Source organism: Bos taurus, chromosome X, assembly GCF_002263795.3.
Source record: "Bos taurus isolate L1 Dominette 01449 registration number 42190680 breed Hereford chromosome X, ARS-UCD2.0, whole genome shotgun sequence".
NCBI classification, from domain to species: Eukaryota; Metazoa; Chordata; class Mammalia; order Artiodactyla; family Bovidae; genus Bos; species Bos taurus.
Genome location: NC_037357.1, coordinates 105,163,259 through 105,179,302, shown reverse-complemented (window position 1 = coordinate 105,179,302; position 16,044 = coordinate 105,163,259). Strand labels below are relative to the sequence as shown.

Here is a 16,044-nt window from a genome sequence, read left to right as displayed (position 1 = left end):
AACTGTACAAAAAAGATCTTCATGACCAAGATAATCACGATGGTGTGATCACTGACCTAGAGCCAGACATCCTGGAATGTGAAGTCAAGTGGGCCTTAGAAAGCATCACTACGAACAAAGCAAGCGGAGGTGATGGAATTCCAGTGAAGCTATTTCAAATCCTGAAAGATGATGCAGTGAAAGTACTGCACTCAATATGCCAGGAAATTTGGAAAACTCAGCAGTGGCCACAGGACTGGAAAAGGTCAGTTTTCATTCCAATCCCAAAGAAAGGCAATGCCAAGGAATGCTCAAACTATGGCACGATTGCACTCCTCTCACACGCTAGTAAAGTAATGCTCAAAATTCTCCAAGCCAGGCTTCAGCAATATGTGAACCATGAACTTCCTGATGTTCAAGCTGGATTTAGAAAAGGCAGAGGAACCAGAGATCAAATTGCCAACATCCGCTGGATCATCAAAAAAGGAAGAGAGTTCCAGAAAAATATCTATTTCTGCTTTATTGACTATGCCAAAGCCTTTGACTGTGTGGATCACAATAAACTGTGGACAATTCTGAAAGAGATGGGAATACCAGACCACCTGACCTGCCTCTTGAGAAATCTGTATGCAGGTCAGGAAGCAACAGTTAGAAATGGACATGGAACAACAGACTGGTTCTAAATAGGAAAAGGAGTACGTCAAGGCTGTATATTGTCACCTGCTTATTTAATTTATATGCAGAGTACATCATCAAAAATGCTGGGCTGGAAGAATCACAAACTGGAATCAAGATTGCCAGGAGAAATATCAATAACCTCAGATATGCAGATGACACCACCCTTATGGCAGAAAGTAGAGAGGAACTAAAAAGCCTCTTGATGAAAGTGAAAGAGGAGAGTGAACAAGTTGGCTTAAAGCTCAACATTCAGAAACCTAAGATCATGGCATCTGGTCCCATCATTTCATGGGAAATAGATGGGGAAACAGTGGAAACAGTGTCAGACTTTATCTGGATGGCATCACCGACACGATGATCATGACTTTGAGCCAGTAGGAGTAGCAATACTCATATCAGATAAAATAGACTTTAAAACAAAGGCTGTGAAAAGAGACAAAGAAGGACACTACATAATGATCAAAGGATCCATCCAAGAAGAAGCTATAACAATTATAAATATATATATGCACCCAACACAGGAGCACCACAATATGTAAGACAAATGCTAACAAGTATGAAAGGGGAAATTAACAATAACACAATAATAGTGGGAGACTTTAATACCCCACTCACACCTATGGATAGATCAACTAAACAGAAAATTAACAAGGAAACACAAACTTTAAATGATACAATAGGCCAGTTAGATCTAATTGATATCTATAGGACATTTCACACCAATACAATGAATTTCACCTTTTTCTCAAGCACAAACGGAACCTTCTCCAGGATAGATCACATCCTGGGCCATAAATCTAGCCTTGGTAAATTAAAAAAAAAAAAATTGAAATTATTCCAAGCATCTTTTCTGACTACAATGCAGTAAGATTAGATCTCAATTACAGGAGAAAAACTATTAAAAATTCCAACATATGGAGGCTGAACAACACATTGGTGAATAACCAACAAATCACAGAAGAAATCAAAAAAAGAAATCAAAATATGCATAGATATGAATGAAAATGAAAACACAACAATCCAAAACCTGTGGGACACTGTAAAAGCAGTGCTAAGGGGAAGGTTCATAGCAATACAGGCTTATCTCAAGAAACAAAGAGAAAAAGTCAAATAAATAACCTAACTCTATACCTAAAGCAACTAGAAAAGGAAGAAATGAAGAATCCCAGGGTTAGTAGAAGGAAAGAAATCTTAAAAATTAGGGCAGAAATAAACGCAAAAGAAACAAAAGAGACCATAGCAAAAATCAACAAAACCAAAATCTGGTTCTTTGAGAGGATAAATAAAATTGACAAACCATTAGCCAGACTCATCAAGAAACAAAGGAAGAAAAATTAAATCAATAAAATTAGAAATGAAAATATCACAACAGACAACACAGAAATACAAAGGATCATAAGAGACTACTATCAGCAATTATATGCCAATAAAATGGACAACTTGGAAGAAATGGACAAATTCTTAGAAAAGTACAACTTTCCAAAACTGAACCAGGAAGAAATAGAAAATCTTAACAGACCCATCACAAGCATGGTAATTGAGACTGTAATCAGAAAGCTTCCAGCAAACAAAAGCCCAGGTCCAGATGGCTTCACAGCTGAATTCTACCAAAAATTTATAGAAGAGCTAACACCTATCCTACTCAAACTCTTCCAGAAAATTGCAGAGGAAGGTAAACTTCCAAACTCATTCTATGAGGCCACCATCACCCTAATACCAAAACCTGACAAAGATGCCACAAACAAAGAAAACTACTGGCCAATATCACTGATGAACATAGATGCAGAAATCCTTAACAAACTTCTAGCAATCAGAATCCAACAACACGTTAAAAAGATCATACATCATGACCAAGTGGGCTTTATCCCAGGGATGCAAGGATTCTTCAATATCCGCAAATGAATCAATGTAATACACGATTAACAAATTGAAAAATAAAAGCCATATGATTATCTCAATAGATGCAGAGAAAGCCTTTGACAAAATTCAACATCCATTTATGATAAAAACCCTCCAGAATGCAGGAATAGAAGGAACATGCCTCAACATAATAAAAGCTATATATGACAAACCCACAGCATACATTATCCTCAATGGTGAAAAATTGAAAGCATTTCCCCTAAAGTCAGGAACAAGACAAGGGTGCGCCCACTCTCACCACTACTATTCAACATAGTTTTGGAAGTTTTGGCCACAGCAATCAGAGCAGAAAAGAAATAAAAGGAATCCAAATTGGAAAAGAAGAAGTAAAGCTCTCACTGTTTGCAGATGACATGATCCTCTACATAGAAAACCCTAAAGACTTCATCAGAAAATTACTAGACCTAATCAATGAATATAGTAAAGTTGCAGGGTATAAAAATCAACACACAGAAATCCCTTGCATTCCTATAAACAATGAGAGAACAGAAAGAGAAATTATGGAAACAATTCCATTCACCATTGCAACGAAAAGAATAAAATACTCAGGAATATATCTACCTAAAAACAAAAGACCTATATATAGAAAACTATAAAACAGTGGTGAAAGAAATCAAAGAGGATGCCAATAGATGGAGAAATATCACTTGTACATGGATTGGAAGAATCAGTATAGTGAAAATGAGTACAGTCCCCAAAGCAGTCTACAGATTCAATGCAATCCCTATGAAGCAACCAATGGTATTTTTCAGAGAACTAGAACAAAATTTCACAATTTGTATGGAAATACAAAAAACCTCGAATAGCCAAAGCAATCTTGAGAAAGAAGAATGGAACTAGAGGAATCAACCTGCCTGACTTCAGTCTCTACTACAAAGCCACAGTCATCAAGACAGTATGGTAGTGGTACAAATATAGATCAATGGAACAAAATAGAAAGCCCAGAGATAAATCCACACACCTATGGACATCTTATCTTTGACAAAGGAGGCAAGAATATACAATGGAGAAAAGACAATCTCTTTAACAAGTGCTGCTGGGAAAATTGGTCAACCACTTATAAAAGAATGAAACTAGAACACTTTCTAACACCATACACAAAAATAAACTCAAATGGATTAAAGATCTAAATGTAAGACCAGAAACTATTAAACTCCTAGAGGAGAACATAGGCAAAACACTCTCTGACATAAATCACAGCAGGATCCTCTATGACCCACCTCCCAGAGTATTGGAAATAAAAGCAAAAATAAACAAATGGGACCTAATTAAACTCAAAAGCTTCTGCACAACAAAGGAAACTATGCTGCTGCTGATGCTAAGTCGCTTCAGCCATGTCCGACTCTGTGCGACCCCATAGAAGGCAGCCCACCAGGCTCCCCCGTCCCTGGGATTCTCCAGGCAAGAACACTGGAGTGGGTTGCCATTTCCTTCTCTAATGCATGAAAGTGAAAAGTGAAAGTGAAGTCGCTCAGTTGTGTCCGACTCTTAGTGACCCCATGGACTGCAGCCTACCAGGCTCCTCCATCTGTGGGACTTTCCAGGCAAGAGTACTGGAGTGGGGTGCCATTGCCTTCTCCAAAAGGAAACTATAAGCAAGGTGAAAAGACAGCCTTCAGAATGGGAGAAAATAATAGCAAATGAAGCAACTGACAAAGAATTAATCTCAAAATATATACAAGCAACTCCTGCAGCTCAATTCCAGAAAAATAAATGGCCCAATCAAAAAATGGGCCAAAGAACTAAACAGACATTTCTCCAAAGAAAACATACAGATGGCTAACAAACACATGAAAAGATGCCCAACATCGCTCATTATCAGAGAAATGCAAATCAAAACCACAGTGAGGTACCATTTCACACCAGTCAGAGTGGCTGCTATCCAAAAGTCTACAAGCAATAAATGCTGGAGAGGGTGTGGAGAAAAGGGAACCCTCTTACACTGTTGGTGGGAATGCAAACTAATACAGCCACTATGGAGAACAGTGTGGAGATTCCTTAAAAAACTGGAACTAGAACTGCCATATGACCCAGCAATCCCACTGCTGGGCATACACACCAAGGAAACAAGAACTGAAAGAGACACGTGTACCCTGATGTTCATAGCAGCACTGTTTACAATAGCCAGGACATGGAAGCAACCTAGATGTCCATCAACAGACAAATGGATAAGAAAGCTATGGTACATACACAAAATGGAGTATTACTTAGCCATTAAAAAGAATACATTTGAATCAGTTCTAATGAGGTGGATAAAACTGGAGCCTATTATACAGAGTGAAGTAAGCCAGAAAGAAAAACACCAATACAGTATACTAATGCATATATATGGAATTTAGAAAGATGGCAACGATAACCCTGTATGCAAGATAGCAAAAGAGACACAGATGTATAGAAGTCTTTTGGACTCTGTGGGAGAGGGCGAGGGTGGGATGATTTCAGAGACTGGCACTGAAGCATGTATATTACCATATGTGAAACAGATAGCCAGTCCAGGTTCGATGCATGAGACAGGGTGGTCTGGGCTGGTGCATTGGGATGACCCAGAGGGATGAGATGGGGAGGGAGGCGGGAGGGCGGTTCAGGATGGGGAACGCGAGTACACACGTGGCAGATTCATGTTGATGTATGGCAAAACCAATACAATATTGTAAAGTAATTAACCCCCAATTAAAATAAATAAATTTATATTTAAAAAATAAATAAACAAAAATAAAAACTTTGTGGATGCGAAGTACTCAGCTCAAAGCGGCTCTGCCTCACCCTGGCTTTGATAGACAGTGGTCTCACCCTGGCCACACCCTGGCTTTGATAGACAGTGGTGTCGCCCTCCCCACACCCTGGCCTTGATAGACAGTGGTCTCGCCCTGGCCACACCCCGGCCTTGATAGACAGTGGTCTCGCCCTGGCCACACCCTGGCTTTGTTAGACAGTGGTCTCGCCCTACCCACAGATCCCACTCACGGATCATGCCCACCCACGTGACCTCTTCCTTAACCAATCTCAAGCCCAGGCACTGACCCCGGCCAACGGACACCATTACCCGTCCATCCCAGAGCCCGCACCCAGCCACCTGCCATCTGGCCCGGAGCCCGCCTCCGGCCACCCACATCGTTCACCCTGGGAAAGTTCCGAGGAGACGGCTGGCGCCGGCGCCCCCGCCGATTTGTGCCCCGCAGACGCCTCATCCCAGCCGCCATTCCCTGGTTCGAGGAATGTCCCGCCATGCTGCCCACATCACCCTCACAGGTGCGTCAGAACTACCGCCCCGAGTGCGAGGCCGCGATCAACAGCCACGCCGCCCTGGAGTTCCACGCCTCCTTCCATTGCCTGGCCGTGGCTGTCTACCTCGACCATGATGACGTGGCCTTGAAGCGTTTCTCCCGCTTTTTCCTGCTCCGCTCCCATGAGCACAGCAAGACAGCCGAGAGCCTGATATTCCTGCAGAACCATCGTGGGGGCCGCATCTGCTTCCTCAACATCAGAAAGCCTGAGACCCAACAGTGGGAGAGCGGACTCCAGGCCATGCAAAACACCCTGCACCTGGAGAAGTGCGTCAACCAGAGCCTGCTCAACCTGCACAAGCTGGCCACTGATAGCAGCGACGTCGAGCTGTACTACTTCCTGGGGACCGACTACCTGGACCAGCAGGTCAAGTTCATCAGGGAGCTGCGGGACCACCTCAGCGACCTAAGCAACATGGGGCTCCCAGAAGGTGCTCTGGCAGAGTACTTCTCTGACAAGCTCACCCTGAGGGGTGGCGACAAGAAGGACTGAGCCTGGACTGGACTTTCCCCCGAGTCCGGGGTGACTGCCCAAGGTCACCCTGCCTGCAATGCAGACCGCAGTATTGCCCTTGCAGAAAAAGTTCACAAGTTTTCCTTTTTTCAGTGTTGCCAGTTCTTCCAATAAAGTAATTGCTTCCTGAAGAAATAAAGGTGCCTTGTTGATTCATGCGTGCAAACCCTTAACCTTTCAAGCTTTAAAACAGGTATCCAGCAGTCTTTCGAGCTACCAATGCCCTGTCCACAGGCAGCTCAGGATCTCCACAGAGGGAGGGAAGAAGAGGATCCATGGGACCCTGAACAATACAAAATGTACCTTCCCCTAATAAACAATGTGGTATATGTGGTGGGCATGGGTGAGGTGAGGCCCTGGTGAATGTGGGTGCCTGTGAATAGATGAGACATAAAAATATGGCCTGAAAATCACGATTGGGGTTGATCTCCAGAAATAGTGAAGGGAAAGGGATTGGGAAGGGAATGAAATAAAAGGGTCTTCATTTTGTTTGAAGCAGACTTCTGGGTAGCAAGATGGGGGCCTGGGAAACTGGCATAGCAGAGTCCCTCTCTGACAAGCTCACCCTGGGCTACGTGACAATTTAAGGGTAGCAGGCCTGGCTTTCCCAGAGACACACTTCCTGTGGTCACCACTGTTGAGCATGGAATCTGCCCTTACAAAACATCCACGTGCAATTTTCTACTTGAATTGTACCACCCTGCAATAAAGTAGCATGATACCACTCCCAAAATTTATCTCAATTCTATTGAAGGTGATTCTATATAGCCCTTCTAGGGTGAAAAATAGAAGCTCATGAATGAAGGTCGATTTGTGATACTGAATATAAAGTAAAATAAATCCCCCTGAATATGAAGTCAGTGGTACTGGCTGCAGGTTGAAGCTGGGAGACCAGTTCATAGGTATGACAGCTGGTCCAGGTGAAAGACAATGGTGGTTGAACTGGAGTGGAGGATGTAGAAATGAAGAGATGTAGACACACTGCAGATGGATTGGGATACATCAGCAAGGTTTCTTTGTGGACCAGAGATGAAGAGTGAGATATGAAGAAGAAAATCTACTTTAGCCTGGGTTGATGGTGGTACCATTTTATCAATTTGGGGTCTTTTGCCAGGGGCACAGCTGGGATGGAAGGTTGGAGAAGGCATGTCATGTAAAATCTGAGATGCATATTAGACATCCAAATGGAACTGTCATGCAGGTATCCAGAAAAATGAATCTGGGGTTCAGAGTGGATGTCAGCTTTAGAAACAGACCCATGGGAGACATCATGATCAGATGAAGTCTCTACACATATAAACCATAATATTGCCTTTGCCTACCAAAAACACTCAAAATATGTTTCTTCTGTGCCTAGGTGTGGTTAATAAGGCAAAAGTTAAAATTTTACAGATCTTGCCTGTCTTATCAAGGATACATGGTCCCTGATAAGAGATGGTCCTCAGATTGACACATGGTCCATCTGAGCCTCCCAAAAGTTTGCAAACTGTTTTGAATATTTACAAATATTCCAATATTTACAAATATTCCTCCCTGTAGCTTAGACAGTAAAGAATCTGCCTGCAATGTGGGAGACCTGGGTTCGATCCCTGGGTCAGGAAGATCCCCTGGAGAAGGGAATGGCAACCCATTCGAGTATTCTTGCCTGGAGAATCCCATGGACAGAGGAGCCTGGTGGGCTACAGTCCATGGAATCGCAGAGAGTCGGACATGACTGAGCGACTAACTCTTATTTGAATATTTACAAATATATAAACAAGCCTGGCTACAAAGGAGTTAACTGTCCCATTTCACCATGACTGCACTTGAATATTTTCTTAAAATGAGGATTAACTCTCTTCAGTTAAATTTCCAGAAAATTTGCTTGTTCCTTTGTTCTTAGACAACCGGGGTCTTCTCACTCTGTTTCTTTCTCTGCTCACATTGAGGATCTCTCCTCTTTCTTTGACGGGCATTCCCTGGTGGCTCAGATGCCAAAGAATCTGCCTGCAATGCAGGAGACACAGGTTTAGTCCCTGGGTCAGGGAGATCCCTGGGAGAAGGGAATGTCCACCCACTCCAGTGTTCTTGCCTGGAGAATTCCATGAACAGAGTAGCCTAGCAGGCTCCAGTCCATGGGGTCGCAAACGGTCGGACATGACCGAGTGACTAACACTTTCATTTTCCTCTGACAATGTCTCAGATCCTACATATGTCAATTAACGGTTCTTCTCTAGATAGAAGCAAGCACCAGGTGAGTAGCTGTTCATCTTTATAACTAGAAATTGACTTTCAGGTTGTGCTAGGGCTCCATTACTGCGCAGGCTCTTCTCTAGTTGTGGTATGTGGGTTCCTTAGTGTGGTGGCTTCGCCTGTTGCACACCACGGGCACGAGGCGCTTGGACTTCAGTAGTTGTGGCACATGGGCTCAGCAGTCGTGGTTCCCCGGCTCTAGAGCACAGGTTCAGTAGTTGTGATTCGCAGGCTGAGGTGCTCTGCGAAATGTGAGATCTTCCTGGATCAGGGATCAAACCCAGGTCTCCTGTTTGGCAGAAGGATTCTTTACCACTGAGCCACCAGGGAAGCCTGAAGATCCTTCTTGCTGTCCAGTTTTGGAGAAACAGTTTGGTGTCATGGATTCTTCCCCACAGATGGCCTGGGATCAAATGCCATTCTAGCCACTTACTAAATTGAGGGCATTGGGGAATGTGAATTACCTTCTCTGTGCCTCTGTTATCTCATATGTGAAATAGGGATCAAAAAACTATTGCTTAAAAGAGTAGACAGAGAAGGTAATGGCCCCCCATTCCAGTGGTCTTGCCTGGAAAATCCCATGGACGGAGAAGCCTAGTAGGCTGTAGTCCATGGGGTCGCTAAGAGTTGGACACGACTGAGCAACTTCACTTTCACTTTTCACTTTCATGCATTGGAGAAAGATATTGCAACTCTCTCCAGTGTTCTTGCCTGGAGAATCCCAGGGACGGGGGAGCCTGGTGGGCTGCTGTCTATGGGGTTGCACAGAGTTGGACACGACTGAGGCAACTTAGCAGCAGCAGCAAAAGAGTAGATGGCTTATTATATTGTAAATGTTTAATTTAAATTTAAACATATTTAGAATTAGTATCTTTCAATTGCCCTAAGGCAGGGCAGTATCAAATGAAACAAGTTCCCACAGGGCTAGATGACCAAGGTCAACCCAGGGCATTTGTACATGTACACTCTCCATTTTCTACCTCAGATCTTATATAATTGGGGGAGAAAAAAATAGCATATGTAGGGCACAGCTTTCTGTATCTGCCTGAATGCCCTATTCCCTTACTGGGGGAAGATCTAACAAAGTTAAACGCCCAAGTGACTTTCTCACCAGAAAAAGTAGACACTAAAGTACTCCTAGGTCAAGCCTGCCCCATCCAAGCTGTGCTATGACAATGGAGAGACAAACTTCAACCAGAAGTCCCTGAAGAAATTCTACAAAAGGTAAGAGCAGATGCTTGAGTGGAGGGGAGGCCAGGAAGAGTCAAGACTACTGACCCAGTAGGAGAAGACTCCAGCTCAGTGCCAAGTATTGGAACTGAAAAAGCAATTGCCTTTAAAGAGGCCTGTGAAGAATAAAGCCTCTGACAACCACCTTTATTAAATGCCAAGTAATCCAAACTTAGTAGTGTACTGTTAGTCACTCAGTCCTGTCTGACTCTTTGTGACCTTGTGAACTGTAGCCCGCTAGGCTGCTCTGTCCATGGGATTCTCCAGACAAGAATACTGGATTGGGTAGCCATTCCCTTCTCCAGGGGATCCTCCTGACCCAGGGATCAAACCCATGTCTCCCACCTTGCAGGCAGGTTCTTTAGCCTCTGAATCACCAGGGAAGCCCTTTAAAGGCCACAGGCTGTCTGGAAGCAACATCCAAATGATACTTGCCCTCCAGGATCAACACCAAATAGTGCTACAAGCCAACTGGCCCTATGATCCCTCCTCCACAAAACCCATCTGGATATGGGGAATGTGCTCCCAGGATCTGTGCAGGGACTGCCCTCATGGTTGTGCCTAAGTAGCATCCATAAGATCGCCTGTAGCCTAGGATATAAATGTCCCCAGAATATTCATGTGCTTTGGATGAGCTCTTCCAGGAAGGAAAGGACAGCATTCCACTGCTAAAGATGTCCTTGATGACCCCAGAGAGCTCTCAACAATTTGTTCCACAGGCAGCATGCCCTGCAGTCCTCAAGGAAGCCTCTACGTTATATCAGGCTAGCCTATGCCCAGCCGATGACCAACACTGCATATCCACATGGGTTCCCACCCCTGGGTGGCCTCCACTCCAGAAGACCTCACTCGTGAGTGAGACAGACTCATCACTGGAGATGATCCCATCCCAAGGGACATCGTCCCAGACCAGGAGTTCACCATCGGAGACGCCTATGCCTTGTCCACTGGAGATGACACCCAAGGGCCAGGGCACCATGTTGGAGATGCAGCTGCTCACCCAGATGACTTGCTCTCCAGTTCACATTGTGGAACACTGCAATGTGGACTGAGACGTTCCAGAAACAATGGATCAAGTGCACTGCCTGATGGCACCAGAGGACGAGCCGCTATTATCTAGCGGAACTTGCTAGGTGCTGGCTGGCTGACCCAACCCTAGACCAAGAGGCCCGTCAGACTGTCAGTCATTTCTCAGCCCAAAAGGTGCACCAAAAACAGACAGCGCTGCTGCCTACAAATACCGAAGGCTGTTCATGTCCTCACCTCCTAACTCTGCTGTCTCAGCATCACAGGCTGGACTGTACTCTAAGCACCTGGGTTGTTTTGTTTTGTTTGCCTGCACTGGGTCTTAGCTGCAGTATGTGGGATCTCGTTCCCCAACCAGGGACTGAACCCAGGCCCCCTGCACTGGGAGCTTGGGGTTGTAGCCACTGGGCTACCACGGAAACCCCCTGAATTGTTTTTTTTGTTTGTTTATTTTTAATGTTTTTTTTTATTGTAACATAAGTGTCTGATCTTAAGCTGTTGATTGCCAAGGCATCCACATCACAGACAGCTGTCTTAAATAAACACAGTGCCAGCTACCAGACTAGATGAGAACCAGGCTTCCCCATCACAGAAGTTTCCTTTGTTTTAGAGATCACTGGATGACTAGGATAACTGCCATCTGACCACTTGGTTTTCCCTTCTGACATTTTAATTCACGCTCCTGTTTTAAATTCACCAAGAAAGACTAAATCTGTGACACACTAGGCATCCCATCCTAGAGCCCAACAAAAGCGACCCAGGCAGCATGTGTACTCACTTTCTACCCATGATCTGGCTGTGCAGCCCAACGCATGCCGTGCGGCCTCCAGGACCTGTGAGTAATAAGCCATGTTTTCTTTACAAAGTTCCCTAAGGGTTGCTACTGAGGCACCTCTTGCAATCATAATAAGAACCACAAGGCGGAGTGGGGTGGGGCGGGGGGGTTGGGTAGGGGTGAGGCGGTGAAATCACAATGAAAAACATGGAAGTGTTAGTCATTCAGTCATGTCAGACTCTGTGCGACCCCACTGACATTAGCCGGCCAGGCTCCTCTGTCCATGGTATTCTCCAGGCCAGAAAACTGGAGTAGATAGCCATCCCTTCTCCAGAGGATCTTCCAGATGCAGGGATCAAACCTGAGTCCTTTACTCCCAAATATGGATCGACAAATGTTTACCAGATATTTGACAGAAGTGAAAGAGATCATGATGAATAAACAGAACTATTTCTGGAGAGAAAAACAAATATACTACAGGAAACAGAAAAGAACATTACAAAAAATCCAAATTCATATTGTCAGAACTGTAAAGACGACAATGGGTTTATAAAATGGGAATAGAGTGCTATAAAAGGGAGCAACTAGAGTATAAGAGAAAGTCTTTGGAAAAAAAGTATTACAGCAAAATTAAAAACTTTGCCGGAGGCGGTCCTAAGATGGCAGAGGAATAGGACGGGGAGTACCACTTTCTCCCCCACAAATTCATCAAAAGAACATTTGAACACTGAGTAAATTCCACAAAACAACTTCTGAATGCTGGCGGAGGACATCAGGCACCTGAAAGGAGGTAAGAAAAAATATAAAAGATAAAAAGATAGACAAAGGAGGTAGGGATGGAAGTCACTCCCCGGAAGGGAGTCTTAAAAAAGAGAGAAGTTTCCAAATACCAGGAAACACTCTCACTGGCGAGTCTCTGGTGAGCCTTGGAACCTCTGAGGGCAACATAACCGGGAGGAAAAATAAATAAATAATTAAAACCCACAGATTCCGTGCAGGACTGTAACTCCCAGTGGAGAAGCAGCACAGACGCCTGCATCCGCCACTAGCAAGTGGGGGCTGGGCAGGGAAGCAGGGGCTGCATTGCTTAGAGTAAGGGCCGGCCTGAATGCCCTGAGGGCAATCTGAGGGAACTAATTTGAGATGGCAAACAAGACTATGGGATAGAAAAGCCCTAACCTAAGACACCTCCAGGCCCTCTCACAGAACAAAGAACTGAGCAGAGCTAGCCAGCTGCGAACAGGCCCATCCCTCTCCGGAGACAGGCAGGCAAGGGCAGCCAGGGCCAGAAGGGGCAATCGCGGCCTCAGAGAGGCATTAACTACCAAACTGCAAGCAGGCTTCATTGCTAATGAAGACTTCTTGGGATTCTGGACGGTCGACATCTGCCTGAGAAGGTGCGCGGGTTGTACACCCAGAAAACCCAGTGGCAGGGACGGGGGAGGCGATAAGTCGCAGCAACCGCGCTCGCCAAACACCTGGTCACCTGAGCTGCTCGGACCTGGGAAGGACACAAAATGCAGGCCCTACTGAGTCCGCGCCTTTGTGGAGTACCTGAGTACCTGAACCTGAGCGGCTTAGACCTGGGAAGTGCATACAACCCAATGCTGGCCTCAGAGTGTTCCCAGCAGAGCAACCTAGAGCCTAAGCAGTGTAGACAGGGAAAGCATACACGCCGTGAGTGGGGGCAAACCCAGTATGGCCAAGACACTGCGAGCACTCCCCACAGACACCAGTGTTATTTGTTTGCAGGGTTCCTCCCTCTCCACAGCACGACTGAACAAGTGATCCTAAAAAAGTGTCCACCACCGCCCCCTTGTGTCAGGGCGGAAATTAGACACTGACGAGACCAGCAAACAGCAGAAGCTAAAACAGAGGGAACCACCTTGGAAGTGACAGATGGAGAAGTCTTGAGGCTACTGTAAGAATAAGACTGAAAACCAGAGGCAGGAGGCTTATCAAGGCAGTGGTTCACTGACTGTGATCCTCAGACCACAAGCATCAGCAACACCTGGAAACTTCCTAGGAATGCAAGTTCTCAGGCCCCACTATAGATCAAGTGAGTCAGAAACTCTGGGGCTGGGGTCCTGCACTCTTTATCAGCCCTCCCAGAGATTCTGAGGCAGGGTAAATCTTGAGATCCACTGTACAATTCTTTTATGCAGCTTATTTATTGTTTAAATCATTAGCATTAGCCTACAGTGGTCTATAGTAGCCCCAACATATACAACCTGAATCATAGAAATTTTCTTAAATCAGATTTTTCTATCCTTCAAAGATTCTCTCTGTATATTTGCAATCCAGAAAAACTGTTTGGTAAATTCTGCAGCAGTTTTTTTAGAAAAAAAAAATCATTGACATAGCATATGTATAGGTAGTTCTAAATGTGCAATAGCTTCATGAAATCAACTTTCAGAATTTTCAATAAAAATTTTTAGATGGCAACAGCCCTCTCATGTTTTCTTATCTTCAATTTGAAGTGTTGGGAATGATACAAATACTCTTAAAGAGTACTGTTACTCCTGGAAATAGTAAAGCTGATTCCCTTTGAATCACTTACTTAGCACCAACATGACACCAGGCACTGTGCTAGGTACTAGGTAGCAAATTTGAAAAGATCTAGTTCTGACCTCACAAGTGTCACTCCTACGGAGGTACTAGATACAAATGCAGGAGGACAAAAATGAATACATAAAAGCTGATGAGTGTTCCCCGGCTTCTCCTTCAGCCAACTAAAGAGAACTCAGGCCTCTTTATCATTTTCCATCCCTGGCCTTCTGAATTTTTGATCCTGTTGTGGATGGGCCAGACTCTGCGAGGAGACAGGTATAAATCAAATGTGTGGTGGGTCAAAAAGCAGATGGAATGCCGCTGAGCAACTAAGCCCGTGTGCCACAACTATTGAACCTGTGCTCTTGAATCCAGGAGCTGCGACTACTGAAGCCCACGTATCTAGTGCCCATGCCCCATAACAAGAGAAGCCACTGCAACGAGAAGCTTGCACACCACAACTAGAGAGTAGCCCCTGCTCACTGCAACTAAAGAAAAGCCTGGGGAGCAACGAAGGCCCAGCACAGCAAAAAATAAGTAAAATTATTTTTTTAAGGCAGATGGAAAATAAGGAAATTAGAAAAAATAAATTGTTATGTCACTACATAACAACACTTGCTAAAGATATTTCCATCATGATAAGGGATTTCTGTGAACTTTTTTGAAAATCTGTGATATGGTTCACCAAGTTTTATTTCATTTTCTTCTTCCTGAGTATATACAAAGACCATATTTCCCAGTCTCCCTTGAACTCTGATCACAATCATGTGATGAGTTCTGGCCAATGGATTCGGAGTCAGCAGTTTTATGCTTCCAATATCACACACACACACACACACAAATGGCATTCTTTTTTCACTCTTTCCCCTTCTTTGTACAACCCGGAAGTAATATCTTCTGGGATGTGGATACTACAGGATAGTGGAACTACCAATAGCTTGGGACCATAAGAACAGAGATCTATCCCCTCCTTTGCAGAGCATGAGAGAAAAAGATAGATGAGAAAGGAAGGTTTTTAAGGAGCTTTGCTTTTTCTAATTATTATTTTCACAGTGGTCAAAAGAAACAAGTAAAAGTTTGGGTCGCTCTGAAATTACCTTTTGGCTGCTAATTTTTGCTTTTGTAATGCACCATTACTCAGAGTCCAAACACCATGATTCTGGCATTATACGTTACCAAAATAAAATAGTTGTTAAAATGGGGCTATGGATAAGTGCCCTGGAAGCATGGAGGAAAAGTACGCCAAGCCTGGAAAGGCTAAACTGGATGCCTGCCCTCTTAATAAGACCAAAGATTGTTTAAGGTCCTTTTTGTATTCTCTCCCCTTTCCATCCCTCTCCAACCAAGGGAAAAATAAACACAAAGACAAAGCAAAAACACCTGGGAGGGGAGGGGAAGAACCCTGGTGATTACCCTCTGCATCATATATTTGAATAAGCAGCCACATGCCAATTAACATGGTTATAATGCTCCCAGAACAAAAGCACTGAAACATTGCCTGGAATCAAGACTCAATAGACAGAAATCAGGGACCCTGATCAGAAAAAAGTACATTTATAGGTAACAACATTTAAGAAGAGAACTTCCCCCTACCTGAGCTGCAGGGCCAGGGCTGGAGGCATCACCTTTGCTCCTATCCTGCCGATGAGGGTTGGGAACACCCCTACCAGCTCCACCACAGTGATGTGTCGAAGATCCAGGCCACACTGTGCTTGCTGGAAGAAAAAATCCAAGATAGGAGGTGTAAGTGTAGCTAAAGAAAATCCATGTCAAACTACAGGTGGACAGAAGCAGCACTGTTCCGTTTGGGGAAGTTTCTCTGCCCACTCCATACTGTCCTGAAGATGGTTGAGAAA

General features: G+C 44.4%; 2 protein-coding genes across 3 annotated transcripts in view; one reads left to right on the top strand and one right to left on the bottom strand.

The window, feature by feature from the left end:
• The window catches only part of SRPX (sushi repeat containing protein X-linked), a 141,587-nt gene that overhangs the window by 15,035 nt on the left and 110,508 nt on the right, over window positions 1-16,044 (bottom strand). For both annotated transcript variants that reach the window (NM_001040489.1, XM_005228282.2), the window contains 1 exon segment: window positions 15,782-15,903. In NM_001040489.1, coding sequence (NP_001035579.1) covers window positions 15,782-15,903 — 122 coding nt within the window.
• Window positions 5,405-6,578, top strand: LOC112445037 (ferritin heavy chain-like). The gene has a single exon (XM_059883815.1). It carries the CDS (start codon window positions 5,803-5,805, stop codon window positions 6,352-6,354), a length of 552 nt encoding a protein of 183 aa, XP_059739798.1. The 5' UTR covers window positions 5,405-5,802; the 3' UTR covers window positions 6,355-6,578.

Coding starts and splice junctions, on each gene's coding strand:
- LOC112445037 (XM_059883815.1), top strand. CDS start 5,803: ATGCTGCCCACATCACCCTCACAGGTGCGTCAGAACTACCGCCCCGAG.